This window comes from Lissotriton vulgaris, chromosome 4_1 (assembly GCF_964263255.1).
Source record: "Lissotriton vulgaris chromosome 4_1, aLisVul1.2, whole genome shotgun sequence".
Classification (NCBI taxonomy): domain Eukaryota; kingdom Metazoa; phylum Chordata; class Amphibia; order Caudata; family Salamandridae; genus Lissotriton; species Lissotriton vulgaris.
The window spans coordinates 1,040,223,148-1,040,240,910 of record NC_141691.1 but is presented as its reverse complement, the minus strand read 5'-3'; the positions used below and the strand labels follow the sequence as shown (position 1 = coordinate 1,040,240,910).

General features: G+C 45.4%; 1 protein-coding gene across 1 annotated transcript in view; it reads left to right on the top strand.

The window, feature by feature from the left end:
- Positions 1 to 17,763, top strand: part of ADCY2 (adenylate cyclase 2) — a 3,890,318-nt gene that overhangs the window by 2,995,197 nt on the left and 877,358 nt on the right. The window contains exon 14 of the mRNA XM_086965279.1: positions 10,026 to 10,123. Coding sequence (XP_086821405.1) covers positions 10,026 to 10,123 — 98 coding nt within the window. The remainder of the gene's footprint in view (positions 1 to 10,025; positions 10,124 to 17,763) is intronic.

Sequence of the window (17,763 nt, the reverse complement as noted above, 5' to 3'; positions counted from 1 at the left end):
ATAGATAGATAGATAGATAGATAGATATATAGATAGATAGAGTGAGTGCGATAGAGTGAGGGCGATAGATAGAGTGAGGGAGATAGATAGATAGATAGATAGATAGATAGATAGATAGATAGATAGATAGATAGATAGATAGATAGATAGATAGATAGATAGATAGATAGATAGATAGATAGATAGATAGATAGATAGATAGATAGATAGATAGATAGATAGATAGATCGATAGATAGATAGATAGAGTGAGGGGGATAGATAGTGTGAGGGCGATAGATAGAGTGAGGGCGAAAAATAGCTAGATTGAGGGCGATAGATAGAGTGAGGGTGATAGATAGATAGAGTGAGGGTGATAGATAGATAGAGTGAGGGCGATAGATAGAGTGAGGGCGATAGAGTGAGGCCGATAGATAAATAGATCGATAGAGTGAGGGCGATAGATAGATAGAGTGAGGGCGATAGATAGATAAGAGTGGTCAATAGACAGATAGAGTGAGGGCGATATATTGATAGAGTGAGGGCGATAGATAGAGTGAGGACGATAGATAGAGTGAGGACGATAGATAGAGGGAGGGCAATAGATAGATAGAGGGAGGGGGATAGATAGAGAGATAGAGTGAGGGAGATAGAGAGATAGAGTGAGGGCGATAGAGTGAGGGCAATAGATAGAGTGAGGGCAATAGATAGAGTGAATGTGATTGATAGATAGATGGTTGTGTGTGTGTAGTTGTGTATGTGTGGTTGTGTGTGTGGTTGTGTGTGTGTGTGTGGTTGTGTGTGTGTGGTTGTGTTTGGGGTTGTGTGTGTGGTTGTCTGTGTGGTTGAGTGTAGTTGAGTGTGGTTGAGTGTGGTTGTGTGTGTGTGGGCGGTTGTGTGTGGGGGGGTTGTGTGTGTGGGGGGTTGTGTGTGGGGGGTTGTGTGTGTGGGGTTGTGTGTGGGGGGTGGTGTGTGGGGGTGGGAGTGTGGGTTTGTGTGTGGTGTGTGTGTGTGTGGGTGTGTTTGTGGTGTGTGTGTGGGGGGGGGGTGTTTGTGGTGTGTGTGTGGGGTGTGTTGGTGTTGGGTTGTGTGTGTGTGGGGAGTTGTGTGTGGGGAGTTGTGTACGGGGAGTTGTGTGTGAATTTGTGTGTATGGGGTTGTGTGTGTGTGGGGTTGTGTATGTGGGGGGTGTGTGGGGGTGTGTGTGGGTGTGTGGGTGTGTGTGTGGGGGGGGTGTGGGGTGTGTGTGTGTGGGTGTGTGGGGTTTGTCTGTGGGTGTGGGGTTGTGTGTGTGTGGAGTTGTGTGTGGGGGCTTGTGTGTGTGGGGTTGTGCGTGGGGTTGTGTGTGTTATCATTTAACTTACAACCGAGCATCTTCTGTTCACAAGCTTGAAAGCAGCAGTCACATAAATCGGGAGCTGCAGCATGCCCATGGCTCGCCAGTGCATGTTGCAAATTAAACGAAGCATAATGTGTTTGGATTGTATTACAAAGAAAGGCAATAAAAAGTCAGGGATATTAAGGTTATTGACCAAGTATAGAGAGAAAAACTTGAACCTTGAACTCCTCCTACATGGCTTCTAAACTCCAGTCTTGTTTTGCACTGTGTTCGTTTGTAAAGGCAACAGTCCAGCTCGCCTCAGAAAGTTGTGCAGGCTGAAGGCTGCATGTTAATGTGCTTTTCCATATTTACCTGGTACTAGCGTCTTTCATGCAACAAAATGTGGCATTCAACAGTTAAAATACAACGCCCAGCAAAATTGCTGCCTACCCCCTTGACTCCATGCTGCAATAAGTCGAAACAATGGGGACATTGGGAGCGGGAAAGGCTTTGTTGCTGGCTGTGAGAACAGTTTGGAGGCAATTGGCGTACTACTCAGGTTGCTAACATACACCAGATAATCGGACTTGATATTTTTATAAAGTAATTCTACAGCCTTTGAAAATGAATAACCAGCACACACCAGAAATGTTTTTTTTTTTTAAATGTATACAGGTATGAAATTGCTATAGAATCACTTGGGATATACAGAGATGTATGTGATGTCAGTTTCTTCATCCGATTAGCTTTCCTTAATGAACTTTCCAGACGTAAATAGCAGCAAAGGGAAGAAAATGCAAAAACGAGGCGGTGGTGGAGGATTTGGCTACCAGAAATCTAACAGCGTTCACAAATCAAAGATCTTCAAACACATCAATAAGAACACATCAGACCGAAGAAAGTTCACCAGTTGATGAACCATTCTCTGACCGTGTTGTAAAATTTTAAAAAGAAAAACTCAGCGGAAATATTTTGTACACATTTGTGCTGGCTTATTTGCATTTTAGCCGAAATGTGAAATAAACTGTACATACTCTTTTTGAAAAGTAAAGTCAAAATTCTGTTCTGATGGAAGTGCTAGTTTTGTGTACGCAGCAAGTGTTGCTTTGGAGTTCTGATGAAAGACAACTAGGGGTCCAGAAGGAGAAGGGTGACTTGATCCAGCTATAAAATATGCAACTTTTACTTCGATTTCGTGCCTGCGCCTCTGTCCCGGTCTTTTAAACTGTTCCTTTGCACTTGTTTTCTGCATTCACAAGCAATCCAACTTGCCGTTCTTTTACAGTTTTCAACGATCGGCACCTCTATCTGTATATTTCTTCGCTTGGGCCATTTAGAAATAATTGAATTATTTTATTGAATTGTGTTTTACAGAATTGTAAATACTTCAAAATGCAGCGTTCCTGTGTCGTTGGTTTATGCTGAAAGTATTTATATTAACGTGCCTTTAATACGTTTGTCTAAAGTGTTAATCAGAACATAAAGTCCTGTCCCGCGTATGGTTTTTTAAACGTCCCGAGTGTCTCTAAATATCACGTGAAGTTGGAATGCAACTATTAAAATAAATAAATACTTGTATCCCACTCTTGTACTCTTAATGGCAACTGTATGGCAGCCGGTAGTTAGAATTGACCGGTATAAGTAAAAGGTGTACACTTAAACTGGGCAGGAAAAAAGTGGTCCTTTCCTGTAACTTTAATGGAACTATTCAGCCGCAATACTTCCCCAGTGCTGTGTTCCTTTAGGGATAAGGAAACAGGAACTGCTAATACGTGAGTTGCACACACATGTAAGTAGTTCTGAATAGTACTCCTGCTGCGAGCATCGGCAGACCTCAACAAACTGATTTTTGTCTGTAATGCTACTGCAGTTAAGGGCCACTGAAGGGAGCTGTTGCTTGATATTACTTTTTAATCCGATCCGTAGTAAAACAGCACATTTATTTGTACTGAAATTACACAAAGGAGTTTAAAATTGACAAACCCTCAGTAGCATGACCAGCAAACTTTTAGTTTAATGGCATTACATTTGTGTTCATCGACAAATATTTTTTAAAATGTAGATTACGTTATTTGAAGAGTAAATGTATCAGAAATAGGCATGAAATGTAGTCGTGAGTGCAGCATTATCAAACGTTCATCAAGGTTAAAAGTGTAATGTGTGTGGCAAGAAAAGGCAAATGATGCAGTACTGTATTATGCGGGCACATTGTTTAAAGGCACAGACAGGGAGGGGGTGGGCAGGCTGATTAGCTGCGGAGCGGATCTCTTTGAAGTAGCTCACGGCCTTGAGGCCATGAAAATTAAAGCAATTAGGGGGGAGGTGGGAGGGAGGCTGATAGGCAGAAGGCTCGGGCAGATGTCAGATTAGATGGAGGGGGTGGGCTGCCTGCAACTCGAGCGACCATATGGAGAGGGAGGGAGGGTGGGCTGCCTGCTGAGAGAAGCTTGTGTGAGGGAGACTGGGCTACCTTTGATGATCGAATGCAAGCTCGTGCACGAGGAGCTTGTGGTCACGTGATTCACGTGAACTGTTGGAAATCCTCATCGTAAAAAGTCAGTTTTGTGGTTTGGTTGCAATAGATCTCTCTGCAAGACCTAAAAGGTTTGGGCCTGGCAAAAGGTTGATTTTGCCAGGTCAAAATATTAGTGTTAAAACTGCCTACACAGGCTGCAATGGCAGACCTGAGACAGGTTTAAATGGCTACTTAAGTGCATGCACCAATGACTACTCCAGGCCGACTATTAGTATTTAATTTACAGTCCATGGATACAGGTACTAGGGACTTAGACATACATTAAATATGTCAAGTGGGTGTAAGACAATTTTTGCCTCGTTCAAAGAAGAGAGCACAAGCACTTTAGCACTTGTTAGAAGTGATAAAGTGCACAGAGTCCTAAAAGGCAATGCAAACTGGTTCAGAAAACAGGAGTGTGAAGGCAAAATGTTTGGGGACGACCCTGCAGAAAAGGCTAAATCCTTCAGTAAGGTAGTGCAGGAGATTGGTTGGTGAAAATTCATCAAGAAATACAAGTGGAAATTACCATTGCCAGTGCTAATCACACCAAATTCCATATCATCTATCACCACTGAAAGAACAATCTCCTATTCTCAAAAGAATCAATGGAACTCATTTCTTGCAATTCTATCCCTTCCTCCAAAACGTTTTCTTAGAAGATGTTAGTCTAAATTGGACAGATCCGAATGACTCAGACATTTCATAGCTTCCCTGCTTCCTAATAAACAAAAAACATTTTCAACTGAGCTCTATTGCACTCTCATAAAGGGTACTGTTCTAGAGCTTTTCTATCACAAAAGAGGGCATTCTGAAAACTACATTTCTGATCCCAGTTGCCTGGTCAGATAATTTCCTTTTCCCTTTCTGCCTCATTTCTCTGTACAACTAGAACTGCTAGTGAAACACTTACACACAAAAAATGGATAAAAAGCAACAAGGACATCAATGCAAGAGCTCTGGGCACGGGGCAGGTGCAGATGGGCTTATTTTCGGCTTGCCAGGGGTGCAGTCGCACTGCGGCCTGCATTAGGTAGGTCCTGGGGTAGGTGTTGCCTCTGTTGGTGGGAAAAACGATGAGTGGGAATACCCAGTTGGAAAAACCCTACAGGAAAAACTTGGTCAGCTGTGGTGTCACTGGATCTGCTTGGAACCAGCAGGAACTGGATGCCAAAGGCAAATGGCAAGCTAGGTTTCCAGGTGGGTCAAATGACTGTGAATAGTTGGCAGTTGCCTGTGTGTATTCCTCTCAGACAAGGAGACAAAGGAGGACTAGGTGCTGGCAGAATGGACCATCCTGCTAGGATGGGATGGGCAGAGCTGTTCCCTGACCAATTTACATTATAAAGGACTCCCTCCAGCACACTCACAAAAGAACTAAACACCAGCGTTTTGTCATCCCAGACTGCTTGAAGCCTGGGCAGAGGAGGGAAGTAACTTTCCAGAACCAGATGTGGGGCCAGCAAGGATGTCACCTAAACTTCGAACACTCGCCCCAAGTTTAAATATTAGACCCCAGATCAACTTTTCAGTACACTCCTGGATATGTGGACATCACAGAAGAAGGACTGCCTTGTTCCCAAGAGGACTGCCCTGCTTCTTGAGGCTTGCCTTATTCCCCTTGTGGCTTGAAGCCTGCCTTGTTTCTCAGAGGAGTGCCCTGCTGCTTGATGCTTGCTGCCAACAGAGGGCGACCCTGCTCTTGATGAAGGAAGACTGATCCTGCTCTCTTCATGCCAAGTAACCTGAGTGACTACAATGGTCAGTTGGCTGACCTCCAATTCTGAGCTACAGGGACACAACAAGCCCCAGAGGCCTCCGTGCAACTACCCAACTATCCAACTGACCTACAGCAACTGGACCTGCATAACTCTGCAACTGGACTTGCCTAAGACCCACTGGCCTCTGCTAGAGGGAGTCTCAGATCCCAGGGATGTGCCTCCCTTGGCTTTGGACCCTTGGATGGGAACAGAGTACACTCCTCTACAAGAAAATGAAAAATCCTGAAGTTCTAGACTTTTCGTGCCGGATATTTAGAAAGATACTTTTTCAGTTAGACTAACCTGATTCCTGTATCTGGCCCGCACTCTATCGCAGTCAGCTTGAACTTCAGAATTTCTCCCCGTTTAACATGACTTTGTTGTTTTTAGCACTATACTTGTATACAACCTTGAACTTGCATATCTCTAGTTCTACCAATGGAATTTTCGTTGTTCAGGTATCATTTCATTTATTCAACTTTAGTCTGTTTCTAAATTGGTTTGGGATTTTTCCTGAGTTATGTTTTCACTTTATTATTGTTTGTGTGCTGCTTAAATACTGTACACATTGGGGCTGATTCACAGAACTAGTCTGAGATAAAATCCTAAACTTACTACTTTTGGTATTCACAGAAGGCCTTTAGAAGTAGTAAATTCCTAACTTTAGTACTACTAAAAGCCTTTTTGTGAATACCGAAAAACGTAAAGTTAGGATTTTGTCTCAGTTTAGTAGTAGTAAAGTTAGGAGTCCTAACTTTACTACTACTAAATGCCTTCTGAAAATACCAAAAGTAGTAAGTTTAGGATTTTATCTCAGATTAGTTGTGTGAATCAGCCCCATTGCCTCTAAGTTAAGCGTCAATGATTTGGTGTCTAGCTACCAGAAGGTTAAGCTCAGGTTGATTTAGTGAATTGTGTGGTTCACCCTGATAAGGACTGTGGTTGTTGCTTGAGTAGGGCTTTCACTCCCCCTCAATCAATACCCTAATTTCTTACAGTTCTGTTAACAGTGAGACGTGCCACAGCAAGTGGATTGCCATATATGATGTGGGATGCAAACAACAATGCAGTGTTTCCCTCTGGTGCTGATAAGGGACAGATATGGGCTTCAACAAATCATAAATAGCATCAGTGCCTAATTCGAGCTGTGGTTTCCAGTGCCGGCACTTATAACAGTCTGCCACATGGTGGGTTATTTATCTCATTTAGGGTGAGCAAAAAAACAGTTGTTTACTCAGTAGAATCTGCTACAGAACGGGGCATGGGGGTTATTGGGAGGAGCAGAGGAGGGAAAGAATTAACAATACATTTGAAAAAACTCACTCACCTGGATGTGACCGGCCCCACCTTTCCTCCATCTTCGCCATCCTCTTCCTGGCTTCTGTGGAAGCAGGAAGCACCCAGGCTCCCCTGATCCTGTCACAAAGCTGCAATGTAGCGTTGTGATTGGTCTGAGCACCATTGCTCGACACACTGGGTTGTTTGTGGCCTGCTTATCTGCAATCCCCATATAGCTCCAAGGTACTTTCCCTCTTGAGATGACTTCTATGCAGTATTTGACTCTGCTGTGCCTTGCTCTTTGTCTTGTCCAGAGCAGGTCACAGCACCTGGGCTTCTCAAGAGTTCTAAACCTGTTTCTGTCATTGAGGTCAATACCCTTTAGGGCCCTGTCTCTGGGAAACATCTCTCTGGGTTCACTTCAGAAATACAGATGAAGTTTAGCCATGGTATGTGGACATTCGTTTTTTTTTTACGATGAAAAGCCCAACACAATCAAAGCACAAACTTTGTTTAAATGTGAACACTGTCAACCAGGACAGAATGCATTTGGTATCTTTTCAGGTACTGAAAAATGCAGGCCATTTATCAAAGCTGTAAGTATATGCTTTAAATGATACAAAACACAGGCCTAGGGTAACGGAACTCAAGTATAGTGGGGGACAGGAGCTGGTTGTCAGTAAAGCATATGGCTCAAACAGCAGCAGGGTTTCATGTCAGCTTCACCAGGGCAAGCAAACATCACACCCACATGGAAGGCCGACAACAAACTAAAGAGGAACGGAGGTAACCCTCATTTTATGCAGACCTTCACTGTACTCTTCAGAAACCGCACCGTTCAAGCTACACACGGTCTACCGTTTACACAACACTCATATGACTTATCACAGACACAGTACACATAATGAAAGCCAGTGTATGGACCCCAACTAACTCAATTAAAGGTGCCTTCACAGATTTTCCTGCAGGGAGCCCAATATGTCATCTCTTAGTTTGTACCAGGGACTATGTTAAGCTGTTTCCCTCGGCCGGCCGGCGACGCGTCCATCCCCTGTTACTGGCCGGCTCATTGTTGTGAGGACATTGGTCCATACAACAGGTCATTACTTCTTGCCATAATGCACTGTTAATTTTTGAAAGTGTGACCTATTTAGCAAGTATGATGGCAAGCCAATACTGAGGGGAAACAAGAATGTAATACCGTTTTTACCACCTCGCGCCATGTTTTGACTGGCGCTCTCCTTCCCTCCTCTGCTTACCTTCTGAAGGCACCTTTACCAGGCCTCATCCAATCGGCTTCTTCAGTCTTTCTGAATCCACCTAGCCAGGGTTGCTTAGATTTGCATTCTTTGATCTTAGATAGATATCTTCGTTGGAAATGTATTAGAAAAGAAAAACATGAATTCATCCCTCCAGGGACCTAGCTTGATAGGTTTCTTTAAACATTTGTAACAGCGTGTTCATCCCAACAAGGCTCTCTTTCTTCTGACAGAAAGGTCTCTGTAGACAAAACTGCACTAACATAACGAAACCTGAGGGGGACCCCTAGCAAACTATATGGAAGGGCCCCCCTCCGGACTCAGTCAGGCCAGGGTACAGTGGTGAGGGAGCCCCTGGAGCTCGTGGGGACTGCCAGGGCCTATGTTACGCCAATGCCTTTCTGCACACCCCAAGAAGGCGCAGGACTGGAGATTTATTTCATGGTTGTTTTAGTGAGCACTACGAAACAGTAGGCAGTGGCAATTAAAAAAAGCAAATAATGTGCGGTTACGCACATGACAGAGAAATGCATCTTCAGGCCATTTGAAATACTTTGGGGCCTACTTGCAAGTCACCTTGCTGCACTGCATAACAGGGAAAGGGCAGGAATGCACCCTTTTAAGGCATTACGGCATAATCCTAATCACCCTGTTCTGGCACCCTTTTGGCAGCCTAGCCTCAGTGCGGGAAACCTTGCAGCGGGGGCGGCTCCCCCATTAGGGTGGAGGAGCGTCGCCCCACTGCTCTCTCGCAGTGTGAGAAGCAGAAACATAAAATGGGAAAACGACCACTTTATGTTTCTGCTTCTCACATTGTGAGAAAAGAGAAGGGTTTGGTTGGGGGCAGGTGGGTCTGCTCTAGGGCAGGGGAGGAGTGGCTTGCCCACTGCTGAGGGCGCTGACCGTTGGGGCCGACCAAACCAGTCATGCGCACTCCGCCTTTTCTCCATGTGGGCTGCATTCAGCTTACATGAAGAAAATGGCCTCCTGTTAGGCGCCTGGCTGGTCGGCGTCCCAACCAATCACAACTCTGCCATTCCAGAATTGTGATTGGCTTAGGGAAGGGGGGAGGCTGCCTGCTCCCTGTTCCTGGAGGGCAAGAAAAAGCGGGACCCAGCCGGCAGACAGGCACGTGACTCTCCCCCTCCCCCCCCCGCGATTAATGCCTGCCGCAACAGCCTTGCACCATGATGCAAGGGTGTATGCCTTGCATGCACGATTGTTTTCCCCAGAGGCATATTCCTCTTTCTATGTGTGTTGCAAAGAGTAAGTAACAAGGAGAAATATAGATATTTCTAATCGTTACCCCTCACCTGATATCGCGTATATTCTTGGTACATTCCCATATCTACCAGTTCTGGTAAATCTTGGGATGCGTCAAAAACCATGGGAGTGGAATGCCCATGGAATGCCTTCCCAGGCAGCCACGGCCTGTGGAGGGAGTTTCAATGGGGCGGAGAGGAGGGGCGAGGGAGGGGCAGGGTGGGGGGTGCTAAAAACTGGAGTATGGATAATTGAAGGTAAGTAAACAATTTAATTAATAAAACGAATTTCGTAGCGTGCCCTGCATCGCAAAACGCTGGCTATTCCCAGGGGCACGGAGCAATTTGCTCTGCGTTGCCTTAGTCCAGATTTAAGGAGCCACTCCTGTCCCTGCTAAGTGGCCTTGTATGCCTTCGGAAATGACATGTAAGAGGTGCGCTGTTCTTGCACCACATTGGTGTTGTAAGAGTGATGCAAACCGGCTCATAAATAGGCCCCTTTGTATGGACTGAGCCCTTGGAATCTCGAGTTACCGCTACCGTGCTTCCGTGGTTTGTGTGGTAGCCTGGCCTGCACAATGTATGTGTAACTTAAGTTGAACTTACACCACAGCATACAACAGTGTCTGATTGCCTTTCATTTATTTTCTAGTACCGGGCGACTACACTTCCGGCATTCAAGTATTATGTGACCTGTGCCTGCCTCATTTTCTTCTGTATATTTATCGTACAGATTCTGGTATTACCAAAGTAAGTACTGAATACTTTACAATACCTGTTAACATTATTGTTTTATCAGTGCACTGAATTATTTGCAAGTATTTCATTCTTGTATTATGATAATGGAGAACATGCCTTACTTTGAGAAGACTCTTGGTATTGAGGAAACTATTGTTTACTGACCTGTTTAAATGTATTACCAGTTTGAAAATCATTAAATTCATAAAGTCAATTAGAGTAACTCCAGTCTGTCAAATAGTTTTAATTTTGAAATGCAAACGTGTTTATTATAAGCCGCGATTTAGCTGGAAATAGAAAATATAAATCTGTCTCATGCGCTTTGGCTAGTTCTTGCAATCATGCACAACTGGTCAGCTTCTTATCTACTAGAGAATGGTATTTATAATGAGTTATTTAATCGAATATTCTCCTGAGAAATAATGGTATGACCATGCGTCAACTCTCTGTCTGCTTAGACAAATAACTGGCAGTGTATGCATTCTCACTGTAAGGAAGCAAATGAAAATTACTTTGCAAATCACGGTTAAAAGCCAAGTCTCCATTTTAAAAATTATATTTCTCTCTTGGAACAATATTGTCAACAGTTGTTGCTTTAATTTTCTAACAATGTTCATATTTGCAACTATTAAAACATTGAAAGTTATTTGTCTCAACTACAGAAATACTGGTTATAAATTTTAACTTATTTAAGCGTAAATTAAATCTTCCTTGGAATTAATTCGAAAATGTAGTTTTATATTATGCAATGCTCTCTCTCAGGCTTCAATTTTGGCAAGACATATTAACGGCTCGAGCCAACGCTGGTCATTTAGCTATCACTGTGTGAAATGTGAAATGTGCAAACGGTGTTTAAGGACTTGGTATTTCCCACAGAAAAACATCTTTGAATAATCTGACAGCGCGTTTAAATAGTTTCAAATGTCAACATTTTAACAGGAAGAACATTTAATGAAGGGTTCAAAAAGCACTGGGATGAGGATACAAAAAAATGCATTTTATGATGTCAAGATTAGTTGCCAGTAATGTAGTTGGTCAGATTCTACATACCTCTTCCCAGTACTTATTGCAACGAGGGCCCACCATTTGAGCCGGCATTCTGTATACAAAAAAATGTTTTTTTCCATTTCGTCTAAGCTACGTGAGTCTATCGCACTACCTTGTATATAATATTAGGTAAACTTCCATGGAATTCCCAGACATATTTAAAACCCTTACCTCCATGAAGAAGAGTCGGAAGGTGGCAGTGGCGGCTGGTACCCTAAATGATTTGGTAGGGCAACCAACTCAAACCCCACATTCCACTTTCACCCCAAATTTCCCGATCCCCTGATAGATCACAACCCCTCCTACCGACTCCCATCCACCTTGAACACCCCACAATTCAAACATGCAATGAGCAACTCTACTAGCACCCAAATCGCGCCCAAGTCGCATCTAGAAATTTGGTCCGAAACACAACTTCCCATGCATAGGTGACTTGACCTGATTCTGTGTCAGTTTCCACCTGCCTACAAGCACACACGATCGGCCCTGTCGCTCTTTGTGTACGCACTGCTGTAGCATGCAATGACATTATCGTTATACGGAAAGGAAAGCACACCCCGGTATGCCACTTTTTTGTGTGTGGGACAGAGCAAAGCCACTCTTTGTTTCCCTCTAGTCGTGCGTGGCAACACTCCAGAATGTCGCTTTTTTGTGTGTGTTGATGCTGTCCATTTCCCTTTGGTCACACGTGTCGCTAATTTGTTTACTGCAGCAGCAAATGTTGCCTGATGGTAACAGCAGGAACACCCTCTAATTATAGTCCAAAAAGTGCAAAATCGCTCAGTTTACTAGGCGCCAAATTAGCTGTTTTTACAAACTCGACCCAAAAAAACCCTTCCCCTGGATCGATTTTCTCCAAATTAATCACACATGAAGTAGACATTCCCAGCTATCAGGGACAGAAGCCACTTCAACCAGGGACCAGACGAACCACCCAAAAATGCAATGTCGTCAACATACAAATCAGGCCCATTGAATAACACTTGGAAACATGCTCTTCAAAAACGGCCTGTTTAAACCACTTCCACTTGATTGGTCCTCGTGAAGCTCACTGGGGACACAAGGTTCACTCCTCACTAACTCGGTCCAGCTCCGTCCCCAACTCTTTAATAGGTATGAACACACAACAAATTGCATTTATGTACTTGAGCCGAAAACAAGTGTATCGATAATCCTCAAATAAATTACATTGTAATTTCACAGCCATCAGGCACAGTTCAGTAGCCAACTCAATCATAAACAATACAAATGTGCTCACCCACTTCCTGGCTCACCTGCTCCGGTTCTCTCTGCTTCGCCAGTCCCTTGGCGCTGGTGGTCTCTGCAGCAATTGAAGTCTCCACACCAATCAAGATGATGCTCGCATGCTGCTGACAATGTTAAGCAGCATGAGAGTAGCGTGTTTGATTGGCTGGAGCAGGCTTCCTTGACGCTCCTGCAGGCACTGGTAGCCTGTGCCTGCTCTCCAATATTTACCGAATCAACATTTACCGATTCGGAATTTACCGAATCGGTAAATGAAATGTAGAAAGCACTGTAAACAGTGCTACAGGGCTTTAAGAATTCGTTATTTACCACCAACTATTAGTTGGTGGTAAATAAGGAATTTCTATGCAAATGCATAAATGTGCATTTACACCTGTGGCATGTGACAGACAAACATGCCCTTAGGGCATGTATGTATGCCACATGTGCACACCAACACTAATCAGGGGTGCAACAGGGTGTCAAAGTGCCACCCTACCACCCTTGACTTTTTCACAATTTTACCGAATCGGTTCAGTAATTGACATTCATTCATGGCCTCCAGGCCCATAGGAATCAATGGCAAATACCGAATCGGTAAATACCGATTTGGTAAATACCGAATCTTACCGATTCAGTATTTTTCACCAATTTTTTACCTACATAGGATTTACCGATTCTGAAATACTGAATCCATAAAATTCTGTATTTTAGAATCGGTAAATCCAATTTACCTTCATCTAGCCCTTAGTCTGTAATGATTAATAAATGTGGGAGGATTTGCGAAGGTTGTGGGTACACATATATCTGAATGCACCCCTTTCTGCCCTTGAGGTTGCCATTCAACAGGTGCATCAGGCTTGGATAAAGCCTGGAAGATCTTGGCTAACTTTAGAATTGGCTTGTTCATTTCTTTCCAGAGGGGATTGATTATATTATGTCAGATTTTTTGCAGCGTGAAATGTGCATAACATTTTTATCTCCTCACTCTCCTTTACTGTTATAACTGTACTGGGCCCTTCACTATTAGACAGTCTGAAGCGTTTCCATTTACCCCAGTGGCAATAGTCCTCTGATAAACCTTTCTGCACCAATAGGAGGGGTGAAAATGAGGGTGACTAAACTCCACGTTAGTTGTCCAATGAGGACCATTAATTGACAGCCAACTCACAGATTAGAAATCAAATTTAGGAACAGCACTCTCAAGACCATACTGTCGAAAGAAAGAATAGCAACTGGAAGACCCATCGTCCTGAAGAAGTTAAGTCGAGTTAGGATCATGCAAACCAAAAGCTTTGCAATCGCAACACAGAATAAAAGAAGTAAAATCAGATATTCTGATAGAGCTCACTGATAGATGGCAGACAAAGTGCATTCTCCCCCCTCCACACTGCATGCTTTACATGGACCCAATTCAACATCAAACTCTGGAGTCGTGCTTGATTTTCTGCAGTGTGCTTGTTTATTAAAATTAAGTTCACAGGTCAATTACATCATTGACCCACCATTCTCTTTATTCATAAAATATTCCATCACAGTATTTAAGAGTAAACTTGCACTTATATACAATATACACACATTTACCGCCCATTCTCCAATGGGCCTTTCATTTGACTTCAGGGTTGCGCCAGCAGGCCACAATCCAGATCACCTGCTCCCTTAACGTTAACCCCCTTCCGGTCAACAGAGCCGCAGGTGAGGAAAGCGCCCACTTGGGCAACCAGCGGCCTCCGGGGTAGGGCTGAAGAGCCAAGGCCACCAGCAGGTCAGCCCCAACTCTCCCGCCAGCCCAGAGTCCATAATGATATATCAAACCTGTTCAGAGGTAAAAGCTGTCACTAGACAAGAAGTTCCCGTGGTATTCTTGTCCGGAACCCCGCTACTGCCCTAACCGAACTCCTTATTAATAGGGATGGGTGGGTGGGTGTCTTCTCTAGGAGACGTCCGACTCCTGGGCGGTCAGCGGACAAAGAGGGGGCCTCTAAGCTGGTCGCGGGCTTTTATGCCTCGCGCCCTACCACTACTTCCGGGGCGCTCCGCCGTCCCTTGATCCTATTGGTCCTGGCGCCGCGTCCACTTCCGGGTCGCCTAACCCGGAAGTGAACCTACTCCGGATCGGCCCTTTGGCTGCCACTAACGACGCCATTCCCCGAGGGGGTTGGCGCCTTGCATAGATGGCAGACAAAGTGCATTCTCCCCCCTCCACACTGCATGCTTTACATGGACCCAATTCAACATCAAACTCTGGAGTCGTGCTTGATTTTCTGCAGTGTGCTTGTTTATTAAAATTAAGTTCACAGGTCAATTACATCATTGACCCACCATTCTCTTTATTCGTAAAACATTCCATCACAGTATTTAAGAGTAAACTTGCACTTATATACAATATACACACATTTACCGCCCATTCTCCAATGGGCCTTTCATTTGACTTCAGGGTTGCGCCAGCAGGCCACAATCCAGATCACCTGCTCCCTTAACGTTAACCCCCTTCCGGTCAACAGAGCCGCAGGTGAGGAAAGCGCCCACTTGGGCAACCAGCGGCCTCCGGGGTAGGGCTGAAGAGCCAAGGCCACCAGCAGGTCAGCCCCAACTCTCCCGCCAGCCCAGAGTCCATAATGATATATCAAACCTGTTCAGAGGTAAAAGCTGTCACTAGACAAGAAGTTCCCGTGGTATTCTTGTCTGGAACCCCGCCACAGGGCGAGGAGCTTACTGGCGGACTCGACCCCCCCCCCCGCGCTCAAGGGCTTCGGAGATGGCCCCTAGGACTGTTTCTATAAATATCTCAATACCCGCCTCCGACAGGTGCACTCCATCCTCCGCGTATAGCTCCGGCCTGTCTGTCTGTATCAACTTGTGACGAATCGTTTTAATACTGGATTTTTGTAGGATTTCCGCCACCGACTGGTTCAACCTTTTAATAGATCTGTTCACTGCTTTCCTAGGTGCGCCCCGTGCCCACACGAGCCTCGGAATGACTTCCGACCATAGTACTATGGCTTCTGGAAAAATGCTTTTGACTGCTGCTAGAGTGGAGAACAGGGACTCCTTCACCTCTCTCCTTCCGCCCGGAATCATATCGTTGCCCCCGCAGTGCAACACAAATACGTCCGGGAAAGGCATGCCTCTGGCCAAAGCCGTTTTAACATCCCTCGGGACGTCCGCTAGGCGCTGCCCGCCTATCCCCACCCAATGATGGTCACAGCCTCGCATCATGGTCACCCTGTCCCTGAGTGTCTTTTCGAAGTGGGCCCCGGCCCTGCGAATGAAGGAGTGGCCACACCAACATATTTGGGTTCTCTTGGGGAGGTACCTAAAGTAAACATGAAGAGATACAGTGAGACCGAGTCTAAACAAAAGGGGACGGATACAGATTTGTTAAAGTAATTGCGGGCGGACATAACGTTCATAACATGCTGATTTCCATCGACCCAATCTCTTGATTACCTGTTCGGGTAGGCCCAAGCCAGCAGCTGTTGTCGCTGCTCCGATTTGGAACGAATGGGATGTAAAATCGGCCGGATCAACTCCGATCCTTGCCAAGGTCATTTTTACTACTCGTGTGAACTGGAACCTGGTAAGGGGTAGACCACTCTCATGAATCAACAATCTATCATCCGCTCCCTGGGGCCTGACTTGGAGGAATACCCTCAGCAAGTTGACTGGACAGAAGGGCTCTCCCTCTACTCTACCTAGCTGCAACCAGGTCCCTTTACCCAAGGGGTCCGTCTTCGATCTCCGAACTCTAAGCCTCAGGCCACCTTTGGACTCAATTATATCCGAGCACCTTAGACCCCCTTCCCTATCCGTCCTGGACGCCGGGAGTAATTCTGAGATTCGTAACGCCCCGCAAAAGGCTAAAGTATAGGCCACCCGGAATAATTGCGTCTCATACTGGGAAAAACAAACGAGCGGTAGAGCCTCTAAGATTTTAATCAATTTCCCTACGTCTATCGGTCTCCTGGAATCTTTCTCCCCAGGTGTCAGGCGCTCCCAACCTCTCATTGCTCGTTTAACCCTCGGATCCTTGGTCGGATCACAAACCCCCTGTAGGCCTGCATAAAATGCCAACGCCGACAACTGTCTTTTCATGAATGCTACCGACTTCTCCTTCTCTTTTTGATGTACAATGAAGCCTAACACGCTCTGAGGGGCAAAGATGTCCACCACGCCCACACCCCTCAGGTATGCCATATAACAATCCCATGACTTTTGATACATACTCTTAGTCTTGAGGGCCAAGGATGCGGATATCAACTCCGCAGCTGTGGGGCACCAAACTTCCATAGCTCCGCTGGGAAGGTTGACATTGACGTCTCCGCTTGGGGGCAATGTTCCCGGAATTCTGTTAACTTAAAACGAGACAATGCATCAGCTGCTTTGTTTTCTACGCCAGGAACATGTTTAGCAGTGAATTGGACATTATGGCTCAGGCACTGAAAAACTAATTCTTTCAACAGCCTGAGGACCCAATTACAGGTCGCCCTCTGGTTATTAATTACCATAACTACAGCCATGTTGTCCGACCAGAATACTATACTCCTGTTTGCTAGCAAATCCCCCCACAAGTGCAAGGCTACCACTATGGGGAACAACTCAAGAAAGGAAATGTTATTAGTCAGGCCTCGCTCTATCCAGTCGTCTGGCCAGCGCTGCATGCACCATTTTTGGCCGAATATAGCTCCGAAGCCAATACTCCCTGCAGCATCAGTGAAAAGCTCAAGTTCCGTATTAGAGGAGCAGGCTGCTCGCCACAACACCGTGCCATTGAAATCTTGCAAAAAACTTCTCCAAATCAGAAGATCCTCTCTTACCTCGGCTGAAAGCCTCACCCTGTGGTGTCTGGCCCGCAGCCCGGACATTGCCCTCGCTAAACTCCTGGAGAAGGCCCTGCCCATTGGTATGACCCGCAGAGCGAAGTTCAGTTGACCCAAAAGAACCTGCAGCTGATGTAAGGTTACCTTCCTTGCTCCAAGGCAGCTATTAATAGCGGCCTTGAAGGCATCTACCTTAGCCTGTGGCAACCTGCACACCCCTGCCGCTGTATCAATTTCTATGCCCAGGAAGGTCAAACACGTGGTCGGGCCTTCGTTTTTTTCCGCCGCCAGAGGTACCCCAAGCGCCCCAGCCAAGCGCTGGAAGCCCAGAAGGGCCTTCCTGCACGACTGGGAACCCTCAGGACCCATGAATAGAAAATCATCCAGGTAGTGCACTACTGAATGTGACTTGTCCGAGGTTAGAAACTGCTCCACCGCCCATTCCAGGAACCTTGCAAAAGTCTCGAAAACTGCACAGGCAATAGAACACCCCATCGGCATGCACAAATCTACAAAGTAGTTACCATCAAATGTGAAGTC